Here is an 18,690-nt window from a genome sequence, read left to right as displayed (position 1 = left end):
TTCCATTTGTATAAAAGAGAGAAAAACTAAAATGTATGAAAATAATCAACTGTTTTTAGAAAGTTCAAATATACACCTAAAAATGCTGTGCTTTTTGTTTAATTAAATATTAAAATTCTAACCCTATGGCATCAAAAATTTTATAAAACTATTCTCTGTATTTATGAAAATATCCTAAGCATGAATAGGCATAGGATAAATAGAGTTTGTTAAATATAAAGTTTAAATCATTTTTCTTAGTGGTTTTGATTGTATTCGAATCTTCAAATAAGTTTAAAATCACTGACAAGATTGCGGTTTTATTATGTTAAAGGAGATAAAGTGTTTTTTTTTATCATAAATCATTAAAATTCACGAAGAGGATTATCGATGTTGATATCGTATCGTTTATAATCTTTATGTGAGCATTTGTAAAGTTACAACAAAGACATTAAAATTTTATTTCGTTTTTCTCTCAAAATTAATAAAAAGATTTCAATTTTCATAGTTTAAAAATGAAGTAAGCTAAAATTAATTAAATCTTTACAAATGAGGTTAATAATAAAACAGATGAGTTAGAATTTATCAAGTTTCTAAGTGAATATTTGAAGTAAACAAACTGGTTTCGTTTAATAAAAGGAAAAAATATTAATTAAAAATTTTATTTTTGCTTTTATTTATTATTCACTAAAATTTAATATATAAATGTTCATTTTTTTATTTTTATTTATAAATTTTTATCACATAATTAATTAAAATTGCATGTAAAAGTTTTTCTGTAAAACTAAATAATTTATAGAGTTAGTATGTTAAAATTTTGAAGACCGTATGTAGTATTAATTAATATGCCTTTGTGTCGTTAACTTAAATTTATCTCGCCTACTAGTACTTTACCAATTAACAGGACTTATTATACTAGATTTATGGATGCAGCAACTAAGTCTTAAAGATCAGAAATAATATTGTTTATTTAAATCGCCTGTGATTTAAATAAACAATGATACTGATTGAATTATATTTTTGGTCATTTCTTTTCAAAAATGCGGGTGGGATTACCCCCTAAAATGCATTGTCATTAGTCATTTTATGTCTTCAAACTTTCAACCCTCTCATCTTAATTTTAAGTGGATAAAATTTGAGAACATGATACAAAGCAAGTTAAATAACAGCTTTTAATAATAATTAATTAATTAATATGGGAGCTTTGCTTGGAGTTGCGTAAGAAAGTAGTAAAGCACCTTCAGACGTGAGTATTATTTTTGTGGAGCCATAAACAATAAAGTTTGAAGAAATAAATTATGTAAAAGATTTTAATGCTGCTTTTATTTTCGAAGTAGTAAAGCTTCTCATAGTTACGTGAGATATCGTTTAGAAATTCAAGTATTTAACATTTTTAATAAAAATAATACAATAAATATTCCCGAAATATCTTTACTGAATCCTAGGATTCCGCGGAACACAGTTTTAATACTTGTCTTACATAATTCTGGTGTCTATTTTTGCATTTGCCGTGTTATTCTACTGGAAATTTAGTTACATTAACAAATTATTTATTTGATTTTTTAGAAGTTTTTATAGTTTGCAGAAAATAAAAAAAAACGAAGAACTGTTCAAATAAATAATTACGCTTTTTTGATATTATTCAATAAAATCGTTATTTTTATTACTTAGAAATAGATTTAAGATGCCAAAAATGTAAAAAAGTGAAAAACGAGAAAAAAAAAACACAAAAATTACGAAAAATTGACACTTTAATTTAAAATTTATCACACACATACACAGACACACACACAAAAAAATAGTAACCTGTCATCTTATATACTCTTTCTGTAGAAGATAAATCGATTCTCCACAGCAGATTAATTTAAATACCGAACAAAATCTAATTATTTTCTTTGAAAAATGACTGATCCGCATTAAAAAAATTGACTCATTAAACGATATAATATATTACATAGTTGTCCGCAGGTATAAATATAACATCATCATTGTAAAGTTGACGTTACAATTGTGGAACCGGAAATTAAATTAATATAAACTCGCGGTAGGCTACGTGTAGTGTCTACGGGATAAGACGTTGAATAGAAAGAAGTAAATTTATGATTAAAAATTGAAATTTAATGTCTATCAAAAGTTACTTGTAATCTGGACTACGTAAAATGTATTGACGGTCCCAATATCAACTACAAAAATTGATTATAAAATGTCTTTGCATACCACGTTTAAAGTGGTAAAAACAATAGAAGCTAGCTACTTATTATCTCGATGACAAAATCCTTAAGCCATGGAAAGTACGGAAGACATGAGTACAGGAGAGTGATACATAAGGTGGCTACGACACTTTGCTATTATGGCACCATTGCGCCGAGATCTCTGAAGAGAACTGAAGTGCTCAGCAATGTGAACATTTATGCCTCGATGTCTCAAGATAATTTTTATCTGGTACGACACTGCTCACTTTGACAGGAGCAACAGAAACATGCGTAGGCCTACCTCCTGCATAAACTTTGGAGTCCACCTAAAAGTTATTACATAACGATCAGTGGATATTTACGAAGTGCGGAAATTTACGTCGAACGAAGCACTTTATCAGGGCTACACATAAAACTATATACGCAGATCGATCGTCAGTGAACCTGACATGGAATTGTTGCAAAATTTTAATATTGCAAAGTATCTTTTTGACTCCCTACATAAAATGATAAGGAAATTTTAGACAGGGAAACGATTATCGAGATATTTACATATTTATCGAACCGATCACATTTTACGTAAATTTTGTCCTACTTTATGTTCTTTTAAGTTTTAGGGACATGAACATGTCCCTAAAACTTATGGAATTCTGATAAAAAGTTGCTCCAAACGCAATTTTATGACGCACTATTTGATTTTTGTCGTTACTTTCGACACGTCTTTAAAGACTATTGCGCTAGACATCAACATGTCACATATACATCAATTTTCATATACCGTTGATAGCCGGATATACCTCATATTAACGACCTAAAGCTCTTTACAATGTGTATTTTAGCTCTAAAGTTCATTGTTGCAGATTGATATGCATTTATTTGATTAAAAGATCGGAAAAGTTTTTAAACATTTACCATAGACCCTATGATAGAAAAAAGAACATTTGTGCAATAGTACTGAAGAGTACGAACTGAATCGTCAACTTTTACATTCGCATTTCTTTTTGCTTTCTAAAACAAAAATATCAATTTTTCTTTCTTAATTTCTTCATTTGCAACTCCGCTTCGGCCACCCGAATATCACGTAAATGTTATTTCCTGAAACGAGCATTTTTTAAATAGTTGCATGGGTCATAATCAAGCGATTAGCAACAATGTAATAAACAAAAGAGATTCGCGTGGGATTCCAAGGAATTGGTACTATGAAAATAATATAAAATTTTAAACTCACTAGTGCCGTGTTTTATTCTTATTATATTATTATCTTGTATTAATTTTTTTAACGATAGTCCGTTAGTCCTCTGAAGACGATGGTCCCTGGGAAATTCCGATACTTTCCAGTCCAACCCTGGTGAAGAAACTTTGTAGGAATGATGCCGAGAACACTTCTTAGAGGGCAATTTTTACTTTTCAATATTGGCCTTGATTCCTTAGTTGCAGGTTTTTTAATGTCAAAACATAGAGCCCTATATTTGGAAAAACGCAAATCATGAATAACTAATTGTTGATCATATATAAATTCCCGTATTCTGAAATATAGCTCGTTTTAAAGAGCACTAAATTCTATGCTAGAATCATTAACTTTAAAGTCGCTTTATCCGATTAAAGCAAAATATTGAGCAATTTTGCAAACCACATACTTGTAAAACATTAAAATTGAATTTTCACTTTGTGCAATTTCAAACTTTTTGCCAGTCACCTTTTTTCATTGTACTGTACTTCGGGTGAATAGAAAAAAAAGGTATACAGTAAACGTCAAAAACTTCTCAAAGTTCGTATGTACTATAGAAAAATAGCAAAAACTATTCGATATGCTAAAGTAAAAGGAAATAAATCAGCTGTAAGATTATTACAATATTCACATAACAAAAATTTTAAATAATTGTCATATTTTTTAAATATCTATGGTGCATATAATTCTGCTTGTTGCATTGGGAAGATTTTGACGCGTAAATTAATTTGTTATAACACCAGCATTAAACAATGTAATTTCGTGCATATTAACGAGATATTAGCGTATAATTATGCAAACGAGCTGCTGCTTGAAATGCGTCATTATGAAGAAGCTTTCCAATGAAAAGAAACTCCGTATTGTGAACCTGCGAAGAAAAGTTTTCTGTTGAAAAAACAGCATTAGAAGTTGACGTTGTGCGTTGGACTGTATCCAGAATAAAAAACAGTGAGTTACCATGTCACGAAAATTTAAGAGATGACAGAAAAAAATCGTTGAAATTCAAAACAGAAACGTTTGATAACGAATGGACGTTGCGATACATCATCACAAGTAAACAGGGAATTGAAACATGGCTTAAGAACAGAAGTGACAACTAGCCACAAATATTTTAAACGTATTTGTGGCTAGATTTGATCATTCATTTGAAAGCCCAAGAAGCCTAAACTTACCAAAGTACATAAATAAAAACGTCTTAATATTGCCAAACGCTATAAATACTGGACCTTAGAAGATTGGAAGAAGATCGGATTTAAAGAAGATCGGATACTAATTTCGGATTCATTTGACCATACTATAGTATGGTCAAATGAATGAATGAATTAATAGAGTTGGTTCAGATGGGCGAAAATAGACATGGACTACATCGATGAAATCTACAACTGAGCAGAAGTACAAACATTGCATAAGGGTTTCGACGCTTACTGTAACTAATTTATTTTAAAATGCTCTGGAGCAAAATTTGAATATGTTTACATGAAAAAGCACCTAGTGATGTAAAAGTTTGGGACTACAATTTTCAATTAAAGAAGTATCTAGTAGATAATGATGAAAAAAATGTAGACTAGAAGCTTTCAAAAGTATCCAATAGTACAAACCTTCTTCAAAGCATCAGGTCTACGAGTAGCTCACGGTCGGGAATCTTAGCTATGTAGGAACGTGCATCTGAATGGGTAACTCTGCTGAGTTGGTAATTTTGACAGAAAAAATAAATAAATTAATCCTTTGAAATTGTCGTTTTATTTTAAGACTTTGTTAATGTAGACAGAAAAAATATTACCGAATAAGCAAAGCATGCTTAGAAATGAAAAAGGATACGTGAGATTGACGTAGTTCATAAAATGAATGATCAGTCTCTCACTTCAGAAAAGCAAGACGAACACTGACAATCGTAATAAAAATCTATTTGAATTTAGAAAAAAAGTCGTCATTCCAATCAATAGAAACAGTAGACATGTTAATAAATTTCTTAAACAGAAGAATTGCGAATTTAATACAATTACAATTTAGGAAACATTAGAACAGAAATAAGAAAAACAACCGTATCCTAAGCAATAAAAACAAAAATTAGTTATCATCTGTAGGGTTTGGAATCGCCTAGGGAAGCGATTTTATTATAACGAACTTTCATAGCGGAAAAGCCGTTGGAAACGACCGTTGGAAGAACCGTTGAGTTTCAAGTCGACGACAGACGGACGATTGGCTGGCGGGAAATGACCGTTGGCCAGACGTTGTGGAAACATTCAAATTTGATTGGCGAACGATTCAAACGCCGGACACTATTTAAGCAGTAGTTTCGGCGGGAACAAGTTCGTATCGGGATCGGCTGAGTTCGGATCGGGAGAATCGGATCGGATCGGATTAAGATCGTCGTTATCGAAGTGCTAACTAACTCTCTCTCGTTGGACGTTACGGAACTCTGGGGAAAGTAAACCCCAGTGGTGGAGTACGAACTTGTTCCTGACTCGGAGGTTTTGTTAATTACGAGTCTGTTTGATCGTAAGGAGTTCTTTCGACGAACGTGTACGGGAATAGTCGGTTGTTGTTTGGACTAGTGTTTGTGCATAAGTAATTGTAACTCTAAATTGTATTATTTTGCACATGTTTATTGTAAATATAAACTTTGTGTTTCGTCAAACCGACTGGGTGGTTATTTTGAACATTACTTCATCTATATGGAAAATAGCATACAGAGTTTAAATTGAAGACACGTGTAGAAGAAGGCGTTATATTACGAAATTAAAGTTTTGAGTGTATCGATGTTCAAGTTTTTATTATATTCGGTATAAATATATCTAGAGAGTAGTACACTGTCATGTAATTTTTCTGATGGCGGTCTGTGAAAGACGGATACGATACACCATCAATGCAAGACAACTGGGTTTTGAATGAATAACATAACACCTTCATCTACTCGCGTCTTTAATTGTATGGCATAGTTGTTTATCTCTTAAATAAATTGAATTTATTTTATTTTTTCAAAAGTTTAGTATTAATATATAAGAAAATGATTTTTATTTCTGTGATAATTGAAAATATATTAATTTTTAGTAATTATTTTACTATAACTTTTCCTTCTCTAAGTAACTTATGTCGTTAACTAAAGTTAATTATTACTTTAAATAATCACATACTCGTAAATGAGAATACAACATTGTAAATGTGTATTCTATTTTCCATGATTGTCATTTATCTAAGCATACCCTGTTCATCACTACTCCATGGTTTCTATTATAATCGGTTCTCTCTTTCTTTAACAAATGAAGAGTAAATCACATGTGATCTTGATTTGTTGACCTTGAAAATTATTTTTATGGCTAACAAAAACAAGGTCATATTCGATTTCCCATAGGTGACTTCCTATGTAAATGCATTAACAAACTTTCTATATCTTCAGTACCTTAGGAATTAAAAGGGCACAAGGAACTTTTGACTCGCCTTGTTTATTACTTAATCAATATCTATGAATTTTTAAACTTACCTTAAGCTGCTTTACATATTAATACAACGGAATAAGTTATAATTTATTTATTACAAAATCACTTATTAAACGAACTAGATCGATGTTATTATTGTTTAAACAAAATATAATTCCTCTAATGATGCTAATAAGACATACGATGATTAATCTGTGCTATAAATATTAATTTTTCTTTGCTGTAGTTTAGATTGGAAGGATTTATTTATTATGTTTATGCTTTATTTTTACTCGTCGATAATACAAAATTTTTCAAATGAAGAAATTAATCATTTTCATGAAATCTTGATCGAAATGTACACAAACTTCGTAAAACAATTTCCGAATATACCAAAATATATCACCAAGAAATTAGATTGGATTGACAGGATAAGGTAACCTTTCTCTCCTACTCTTTCATCTTCGTACAACTGAAACTTCGTGTAATCCGAATTAAATGCATTCAACTGAAACAAACTAATTGCTTTCTTATGAAAATTTATATACGCGTGAATAAAATTATTAACAAATTATTATATAATCCCAGATTTAACTGTAGGGTATTAATTGGTACGTGGAATTTTTATTTTAATTAGAACAATTAAAAATAATCTCAATATTCTGAGATGAGTAGGTAATTTTGTTAATAAACTGTCTAAATTAGAGTAAAGTGTAAAATTTAAAGAGTTCTAGCCTGTACCAGCAAAATTCTTTATTTCTCAAATGTTTTCGACTATTTAAATATCCATCTTCAGGATCGAATATGTAATAGAATCCTTTTTTGAATTTAAATTTTAAAGTTATTTCTACAGTGTTTTAAATATGAATACAGGAGAAATAACTATAACAACATAAAATAACATACAAAACATACAAAATATAATAATAAAGAAACCATAAAATACAAAAATATATAACTCATAATAATAAATAAATCATAAAATGCAAACAATTGTAACAATCACTGACAAATTATTGAACGTGTACCAGTGTGTAGGTTTCCATGCTGCGAATAAGCTAGTGGCATCATTATGATTAATACATGAATTATTAATACTGTGTTTGTGTACAGTTATTTTTTAGAGTTTTTCCGGTGTATTGTTTCCTACAACTTTTTTAGTCTTGTGTCCATGAAATGTAGTATATTCTACCATTACCTTAATAGCCAGCGTTGTAGTGCTTTTACGTACTTCGTGCTGATGCTCCCTGAGTCTGGTAGGAAGGTTTCGGAATGTGTATCCTATACATTTGCTGACTCTGTTTTCCTGGAGTCAAGGGTACTTCATACATTCCTGGGATTGTGATAGGATTGATTGGGTTCTAGTCGTTACGCAACAAACAACTAATCTGTAAGGACAACAATACAAGTTTAAGACTTGCATTATTGCCCATATACGTTACTTGTTTGTTGTCCCATCTAATTAGCTTTTCCGAAAGTGTTATCTATCAATAGCAACTTATTGTATATTACCGGTGTGGTCAAGGAGAGAGGAAGTTTCTTTTTCGTGGAATCTCCTGTGATTGGATGTATTATCTAAGATGTTGGTGTTTGGTGTATCCGCGAGTGGCTGCTATGTTTCTGATATTGATCAATTGTTTTATGGTGTCCCTTATATCTGTGCAATGTGTGTAAGCCCTTATGATAAGGGCTTGAAAAGCTGCGGTTTTCTATCTGGGAGGATCGTTCGAGCAGCAAGGGATGTATAATGGGTGGGATTTTGGTTTAACAAAACACCTTTATGCGTATCTCCCCATTTATTAGGAATGATGTTTAGATCTAGGAAGTGCGCTTCTTTATTACGGAGTTAGTCCAGGGCTGTTTTTAATCCGTTTGGATTGCTATAGATTGTGTTGATAAAGTTTTGTATATCCGGTTTTGCGTTCCATATGATCAGTACGTCGTTACATAGCGCCTATATAATAAAATATTATTTTTGATTTTAGGAATAAGTCTTTTCCATATCTCTTAGTACTGGTTCACATATAGTAAATCTGCCATGGGACTGCCCATAGGATCTCCTCTGTTTTGAACTTATGTCTCACCATAAAATTTGAAGAAAGACGAGTGACATTTTATATATGCTATCTCTATCAATGTTTGACTGTGGGTGATCAACCCATTTACGATGATGGCTACTTATAATAGATAGTCTAAAGCATTTGATAAATAAAGAATTGTTGCTATAACAGACTAAAACTCTAAATTTTAGATAATTAAGAGTTAAGCAAGAGCTTGTTTAAAAAGAATTTGCAGTTACAAGGAGTTTCATTTAACACTCAAGTTATGAGAACTGCTCACATAAAAATTAATTTATATTAATGATTTTAGAACAAACAGATACTTAGTTACAATTTTATACATTATTTAATATTAGCAATGTCAGAATTTAAAGTACAATTATATTTTAGTTAACTTTTGAGTATTGTTCTGTAATAAATCTTGTTTTGAAAACATAATTTAAAATCCTTATAATCTTAATCTTCATTCTTAAAACTTCTCGCAATAGCATTTCTAATTGAAATCGCTGTTGTTGTTGTTGTTTATTCCTATAACACAAATTCTCTCCGATGAATTATCAGACTGGTTTATTTCATTAAGCCATGTTTCCTCTACTGGATCATTACTCTTCTCACACAAATTATGTAATATACAACAAGTTATAATAAATTGTTTTGATATATCAATCCTATTATTCAGGTGTTTATTCAGTAAATGTTGTGAGTACAGTGAAACTTTTTATATCATCGGATGCGTCTCGACAAGAAGAGTCGAATGGTTCCAAATTTCGGGCCCTAGCTCCTTAAGTCCGAAGTTTACGACCGGAAGAAAAGTGACTCTTCCGAGATCGGTTATCCGGAAGACGTGACACGCTAAACCGGAAAGGAAACCGGATTCAGTTACTTCTGCACCACTTAAGTACAGTGTGGAAATTTGGGTGTTCTAGGCCCACCAGTTTTAGTGTAATAACACGGTCGTTGAACTCAGCGGATCTAACGGTTATTCCAACGGATTTAAAGCCGTTACTGAAGTGACGTCATCGATTCTAACTTTGTAATTGCTTCTTCTGTCAACTACTGTGTCATCTTCTGTATTAGTGTTAAGTTAATTTTAGATAATTTTAGTACTATCTTTTCCTTTTGTGCTGCTGGGTGTTTTACCTGACAGTACAGAAATTGTGGAACATAAGTTCAACTGTCCAGTACTTCCCTTCAGTTTGGGAGGCATTAGGTATACACAAACACACTTCTGGGGTTTTCAATGGTAGAAAAGCAGTGTAATAAGGTGTCAGTTGTTTTAGGACCCATTCCTGAAGAGGAGTTGAGGAAGGATTTCGCTCTGGAGACAGCACATTCGGAGACCACATCTTCTATTCCCATAGAATATGATCTTCTTAAACAGGCAGATGATTTTCTGAGGAAGGTGTTAGATCTTTGCCCAGCGCATACCAGTAGTACTATCAAGGTACAACACCGGGCAGAAATAAGAGAGTATGTTGCGAAAATGCATGGTCACCTGTACGAAATGCACGGAATTCTTGGAGAACTGAGAAGAAATAGAGAAAAAATTGGAGGAAATGGCAGAATACAGCAAGTTGCGGAAAACAATGGGCTATCTGGTAGACTTTATAAATCCTATGCTCAAGTGGTTAAATCTAATAACAATGCAAGCAATACGACTAAGACAATTACACAATCGCTTTCCACTAAGCTTCTTCATGAAGGGGTTAGTGGCAGTCATGCTGTCTTAGTTTATCCGGCATCAGGTGAACAAGACGAACAAACAGACATCCATCCCATAGTTAATACCATTCTGTCGGAAATCCGGCCGTCAGATATAGGCATTAAAGTAAAGGGTGTGAGAAGAATTCGAAATGAAGGGGCCTGCTTCCAGGTGTGGGAGATGACAAGGATGGTGAAAAATTACCTGCGACAATCGAAAATATAACAACAATCAAAGACAAGATTTGATGCCATGTCTCAGAGGGTAGACGACCACGTATGATTCTCTTAAATGTACCATATTCTGTAGAGTCAGAACAACTTAAGAACACAATGTTCAACCAAAACGACATATGGGAAGGTATCAGTAAAGACGAACTTCTAAATTCTTGTCGAATTAGTACATCAATAGAGAAAGGCAAGGTCAGAGATAACTGTCGCCATATAGTGTTGTCGGTAAAACCCTCCATCAGAAACTTACTGATTCAGCATAAACATATCGCCTTGGAATGGGCTAATGTTAAAGTAGATGATTACGTACCTATTATTAGGTGTTTCCGATGCGCAGGATATAACCACATGGCTAAGGACTGCACTGAACATACCCATTGCAGTCACTGTACTAAGGACCATAAATTCGCAGAATGCAGCGAGAAACAAAATACTCCTTGCTGCATAAATTGCATGCGTTTCAATAGAGGACAGCCAATGGCAAAGAGAATTCCAACGAATCATAACGCCTATGATAGAAAATGCCCCACACTACAGAAATTAAGGAATCAAAGAATTAGACAGACAAACTATGGGGTCTAATACAACAGGAAATCATACTCAGAATTCATATCCATCTGTTACTAATGCTCCCTTCAATCAAAACAATAATATCACCGTTGTTCAATTGAATGCAGAAAAATGCAAGGCAGCCTCTTCCTTGCTGATTAAGACTGTGGAGGAAAAAAGGGCAGATATAATAGTTCTACAAGAACCGTACACAATATCTGGCTGCATTGTTCGCTTTGGAGGCTGGAAAGTCTTCCCTCCTAACAATTTGTATGATAGGCCTAAAACTGGGATTTTATCCCCGAACAAAGATATAAATATGGACTTCTGCCCATTATTCAGCACTGACTGTATTACGACTGTTCAGATAACTTATATGAATAGACACTTATTCATTACTTCAGCTTACAGCTCTCCTTATGAAGATATTCAAGACATTCTGCAAAAACTAGACAACATTAGTCACAAAATTAATAACTCTCCTTGGATTCTTGCGGGAGACTTCAATGCTAAGTCGCCTACGTGGTTCAGTCCGATTGAAGATATAAGAGGCAGAATTCTAATAGATTTCCTATCAAGCCATGACATGGTTTCATGTAACTCGAGCGACCTGCCAACTTTCTTCACAGACAGAGGAGAGAGTTGGGTGGACATTTGTGCGGCTAATAGACTTGCTCTCAGCCACATGAACAGCTGCGAAACTCTCGAGGAAGTTAGTGCTAGCGATCATCGCTACATTGTGTGGAAACTTGTCAACACCCCACTATTAAGATCTGAAAAGTATATTAAAGGTCACACTGACTGGGATGTATTCAAAAATTGGTTTAGCGATCTGTGGGCATCTCAAGAGATTTATGACATTACGGACATTGATTCTTTGGCCGAGCACCTTAATACTTCCATTATCGAAGCGTACCACTTATCTACGAAATTTAAGCAGATTAACAGGAAAGGGGCTCATTGGTGGAATGAGGACCTCGCCGAACAGAGACGGAAAACACGTAAATTACAAAAGAGGTTCCGGATAGAGACAGACCCAGACAGGAAAGCGCAAAAAAGACAAGAATACCTAAGTAGCTTTAACAAGTATAAAACGGATATAAATAAAGCACGCACCAAAGCATGGCAAGATTTCTGCACCAGAGTCAGTAAACAAAATGTGTGGAGCGAGCCCTATTATGTTGTACGCAAACAGAAATCTGGCAACGAAATACCGGCCAACATAGTGAAAACGGATGGTACTTACACACAAGACTACAATGAAACTATGAACTATATGTTAGACACACACTTCCCTATTGATTGTGAGGAAGAGGACAATAGTAACCAAGAAAGGATTAGGAATGAAACCTCTAACCCTCCTACCACGGACGAGGATCGACGATTCACCTTTAACGAAGTTCAGAGGGCGATCAAGACTATTAAAAAGAAGAAGGCACCTGGGATTGATGGGGTGACCCCAGAGATGCTTAAGCATGCATTCAACTCTGTGCCAATGGCATTTGTGTACACATTCAACAAGTGTCTGGAAAAGGGACACTTCCCGAAAATATGGAAACAAGCGTCTATTAAATTCATACCCAAACCGGGTTCTGACTCGCATTTTAAACCGAACCATTATAGGCCCATAAGTCTTTTGTCTGTACCCGGAAAGGTTCTGGATGGGTTACTTATGGATAGAATTAATTATTACCTATACCAAAATAAATGGATGCATAATGGTCAATTTGGATTTGTCAAGGGCCGCTCTACCTATCATGCAATCCACTCTCTTATACATTTCATCAAACAGGCCTGGAGTCGCAACGAACATGCTCTCATCATTTCAATAGACTACCGCAATGCATTTAACACCATATGGTGGCCATCGATTTTCAATCAGTTAAAAGAAGCTAAATGCCCTAGAAATCTTTATGTAACTCTTCAGAGCTATTTGTCGGAAAGAACTGCGGGTGTGTATCACAAAAGGGCAGATATTATCCGTTCAATTAATAGAGGATGTCCACAGGGCTCGAAGTCAGGCCCGGGTCTGTGGAACATAGTTTATAATGACTTACTTAAGTTGAATGAGAATAACTGCAATCAATGGAAGTTACAGGGTTATGCCGATGATACGGTGCTTATGATCTCAAATAAGAACGGCAAAAGACTCCAAGAAAAGGCCAATGCAATACTAAACAAGATATATGCATAGAGTAAAGAAAACAAACTCGAAATAAACTACGATAAATGCGAGAACATGGTCCTCACAAAAGGGAAACAGCTGCAAAAAGCCTTTAATATTACTATGAATGGTAACAGAATTAAAAATGTAAAAGTTATAAAGTACCTAGGACTAATGATCGATCAAAGCCTCACTTGGACGAAACATATTGACTATGTTGCAGGCAAAGTTAGAAAAACACTAACGCTTTGCTTAGTTTGGCCCACAGAGATTGGGGCTTTAACGAGAGGGCAATAAGGATGCTTAACAAGGCCTGTATTGAGCCTGTCATTTTATATGGTGCCCCGTTCTGGGGGGAGAGAGTAGACATAATAAATATTAAACGTAAGTTACAGGCAATGCATAGACCATTATTGCTTCGGCTCTGCAGAGCGTATAGGACCACTTCAAATGCAGCACTGCAGGTTTTAGCGGGTATCATGCCCTTACATCTCAAAGTCAAAATACTGACATGGACCTGGACTTTAGACAACATTTTGATCACAACAGAAAATCTTAACAAACTGACTAAATATGCCGACATTGGTTGCCTGTCCAACCTTGATTGGGATCTCCTCAATACCTTCGAGCAAGAAGGAAATTTCAAAAAAAAGACCAATTATGCTCACCCTGCAAGGAACAAGAATGTGTTTATCACAGATATGTATGATAATCCATTCCCTATGCACTTTATTTTCACAGACGGGTCGAAGAGTGGGGAGAATGTTGGAGCTTCCTTTGTCCACTCAATTCATGGCAATGCCGACTTTAAGTACACAGCTGGTTTTAAATTGGCCAACTATTGTACCGTGCCGGAAGCAGAGTTGTTTGCCATATATCGGGCGCTGGTATATATTCGAGACCTTAAAAATCATAAGGGACACGTACGAATTTGCACCGATAGTCAAACTGCATTACAAAAGATTATTGGGTATAAGAAACAGTGCCATACGACCAGTCTTATACATGAAGTCTTACAAGCTGTGAGGAACTTCAAGGTAAGCTTCGCTTGGATTAGGGGACATAGCGGAGTGCAAGGGAACGAACAGGCCGATAGAATAGCAAAACAACATGCCAAGAAAACAGGGAAGATCATCTATCCTCAGCTTACTTACAACAATATCAGGACTTTGATTGAGAACACTGCTACGCTTCTTTGGCAGGCCGAATGGTGCAAGGGTGAAACAGGAAGAGTCACGTTTGAATTTCTTCCTAATGTTCTGGAGAGACTTCGCACGAAACACTTAGAGTTAAATAGTGCCATAACGCAAACACTCACCGGCCAGGGAAACTTTAAATACTATTTACATAGGTTCGGGCACAGCGAGGATGACATTTGTGAGTGCGATGGATCTTCTGTTCAAAACGTGGAACATTTCATTTTTCAGTGCAATATGTACGACAGGAACAGAACAAGGCTCATCTACAAGACTCTGAAACATGGTCATAATTGGCCATGCCCTTTAAGGTGCCTAGTATCTAATGGTGAACTATTTAAGGAACTTACTACATTCATTACAGAAACAAGAGCATTGGAGCCAAGCTTCACATGAAAGAACTGCTTCAACTTTCGTTGTGTTTTAAGTACTGTTTTGTGCTTCAACCTTCGTGCACACATTATAATTGTATCGTGTACTGTTCATTTTCAATAACTCCTAGTCAGAGTTAAGCGGTGCTTTGTTTTCTTTTGTATACAACACTGTATGTACAATTTATTAATTTATTATTGTTTCTCTTAGAGTGTATCTGCAATGTGTAACGGCAAGCAGTCGTTTATCCTTGCTTTGTATGTAATTGCTGTGTAATCTATGACTGCAAATGACTGTAAATATCTGTATCATATTTACTGCAGGCATAAGTTTGTAGGGTTATATTTTGTGTATTTTTAGGATTTGTTCAAACGGCCCAGTGCCGCATGTACATAATTTATGTTTCTTTTATAAAATCGGCAAGACGCCCATGTAACCTTTCCTTTTCACCCACTTTCCTATCCCCTTTCTTTCCCCTTCGTCTTTACTCAACTTTTCTTCATTTTCACACTCAGGCAATACCCATGAGTAGGCCTAGTCCTGAGTTTTCACCCATCTTTATTTAAAATAAAAATAAAAATCCTATTATTCATTCGTTTAGAAAGTCTTCGAAATCTTGCTTTTAATCTTCCAAAGGCATTTTCCACTGCTCATCAAGCTTTGGATAATCTAAAATTGAATGTTTTTTTCTATTTCATTCTCTGTTTTATTTGGAAACGGTTTCATCAAAGTTGGCTGTATAGGAAAAGCAGAGTCACCAATAATTAAAGGTGGCACAACTTCGCCACCAATTCCTTTTCCTAATTCTAAGGAGTTTATATTTTGTGGGTACGTTAAAAGAGAGTGAGAATTTTTTTAAATATGTGCATCATTATTCCTTCCAGGAGATCCTACATTTATATATGTAAACATATATTTTGTATCTGAAATAGCAAGAAGAACCACAGAATATCATCCTTTATAATTGTAATAGTCAATACAGTCTCTTTTTTTATGGTGAAATAGGAATGTGTGTTCCATCAATTAATCCAAAGTATTGTGGAGAAGTTCAAATCTCGTAAAAATCACGAATGTTTAATTCAATTTCATTTCTAGTCTGAGGAAACTGGATAGCGGTAGACATTAAATTACTTATAACTGCATTACAGAAGTCTATAACAATTTTACAAAAGGTGGATTTTTCTACACCAAACAGATGTGAAATAATCCTATATTCAAACGATGATGCCAATGTGTATAGAGCAATTGCTACTCTTTTATCCGTAGAAATACACCGTCTCAAGTGAGTGTTATTTCTTTTCATTTCAGTTAATGCAGCATATAATAAATTAAATGTTTCTCTAGAAACTCTTAAAGTTTTCACGCCAACTTACTTCGTCCATTGTAAGAACAAACTCTTCCGACCAGTTTTGATTTCTAGGGATCTTCCAAATTCGATAACTAGGAAGTGTAGAACGAATCATGGCTACACACCTTTTCTTTTGCTCGTCGTCGTATTATTTAAAATGTAATATTGAGTGCAGCCGCTTGCAAGGACGACGCTAACCAATTGGTAAGGGGGGGCAAGATGATGTAAATTGATAGAGGATATGAATTGTATGTAGGTAAAATAAAAACGATTCATAAAGTTTTAATCATTCACTATGTACCGGAAAAGAAATATCTCAAATAAAACATTTTCTTTAACTTACAAGAAGCCTAAGAAGATTATTTTAATTAAAACTTAGCATTTAAATAACTTTTTCGAATTTCTAGGGGAGGGCAGCTGCCCCTCTGCCCCTCCCCCTGGCGACGCCCTTGGCCGCTTGAGGACTAAGCGAATAATTCCCTTTAATAACCTAGTGTGAGCAAGTAGTTAACGTTTACGGCAATGCGACTTAACTTAATTCTGCTTAAATATTAATCCCTGATTAAAATGGACAGTGTGAATAGGGTATTACATTCCGGTCTGCATAAATTGGCGTGGGGCCCCCAGGCAACTGCCCATGAGTTAAGACGGCATTTTGATATGTACCAGTTCATAAAAAAATAAGAACATTGCATCTACTTTTCTTAATACCGAAATATTGTTAAGAGTTTACTTAACTACACCTGTAAGTTATACAACAGGAGAGAGATCTTTTTCTGTTTTAAAACGTGGACAGGAAAGATCAAGTTCTTTAATAATGCTTGCTATAAAAAAATATATTTACAAACGGCTAGATTGAGAAGATATTATTGATCAATTTTCTGAAATATAAATCCGAAAACAAAAATTTTAAATTTTTTAACGGTTGATTAATGTGATATAATGATGTATCTTTTTATATACTTTTCGTTATACCAGAAACTTTATTTATTATACAATTATTATTATATTAGTGTTTGTATTCTCTACTATTAATAAAAATTTTAAGTGACATTATTTAATATTTCTTTAGAAGCAACTAATCTAACGGAGATCTAATTAAATTTTATCTAGGGTACTCTAGATGCTTAATCTGGCAGTGAATCTGAAATGACTCTGCCGCAATAATCAATGGAATGGATGCTGGAAAAAATCAGAAATGTACTGTATTTTGTTTTTAAACAGGAATTCTAAACTTTGTACTTATTAAGACAATCAAGAGGGTCTTCCAGAACATAAATAGGATCATATAAAAAATAATATATTCAGTAGGAAGAATTACAACTACAGGAAAAATTATTGCATTTTAATAAAGTTTTAAGAGATGATACTATTGTCTTATTAATGTTTCATTGTACTGTACATAAAATAAAGGTTCAACTACAGAAATTATCCAATTAACGCGCCACACATTTAATCTCAAATCGCGAAAATCGTTTAATTAAAATAGAAGTTACCGACAGCCTAATAATGGATGTTCCGCCTATTTCTGATTTTGTAAATTATTGTTCGCCTATCCTAAGGATGTCGTCTAGAAGGATGAACTCTCCTTCAAGTTATTAAGATCGAAGTTACAAAAATCATAGCATGGTCTGTATGCATTAAATCATATATTAATACGGAATGATACGAGATATATGCAGGATTTGCCGCACAATTTTTCTAATACTGTATGTGATTTGCGAATTGGTGTGTTATTACTGCTTGAATTGACGAGGACACAACTGAGGTCATCCTTTATATGCATGGACTTGTGTATATTCGAACCTGACGCTTGCCCAATCGAGAACGATTCATTGTGCTTCCTGTCTCTCTGAGTTGCCGAACAGCATTGAAATAGGCTATGAAGTTAAATGTTAATTCACTAAACGAAAAATATGCGGTGGCCTTGCAATCTCTCGGACATTGTAATGACAATCGCTATAAAGCATCCTTCTCTCACAGTACTAAACACTAGCGCGTCTAGCCAAACGATGCATTGAGTAAGCTGATTATGCATTACCTGTATTTTAAAAAAAATTGATATGTCTATCCTCGAATAACAGAATTCCTGTATGGAAATCAAATCCCGGCTTCTATTCTATGTATCTAACTTTATTCGGAATGTTATGTCTAGTTTTCACGAATCTGTAAGTCTACTGTTGGCTACATCTTAATATTTTTAGTTTAAATTAGTCTTTTTATTGTAGTACAAATTTTATTTGAATTCATGTAC

General features: G+C 34.0%; 1 protein-coding gene across 1 annotated transcript; it reads left to right on the top strand.

Annotated features, from left to right (window-relative positions):
* The first annotated feature begins 13,918 nt into the window (after nt 1–13,918).
* Nucleotides 13,919–15,112, top strand: LOC136985816 (uncharacterized). The gene has a single exon (XM_067283176.1). The coding sequence runs from the start codon at nt 13,919–13,921 to the stop codon at nt 15,110–15,112; it is 1,194 nt and encodes a 397-aa protein (XP_067139277.1).
* Nucleotides 15,113–18,690: the final 3,578 nt, after the last annotated feature.

Source organism: Centruroides vittatus, unplaced genomic scaffold (assembly GCF_030686945.1).
Source record: "Centruroides vittatus isolate TY-2023 unplaced genomic scaffold, ASM3068694v2 contig_979, whole genome shotgun sequence".
Lineage (NCBI taxonomy): Eukaryota > Metazoa > Arthropoda > Arachnida > Scorpiones > Buthidae > Centruroides > Centruroides vittatus.
The sequence above is the reverse complement of the archived record's forward strand: the minus strand, read 5'-3'. Positions and strand labels throughout refer to the sequence as shown.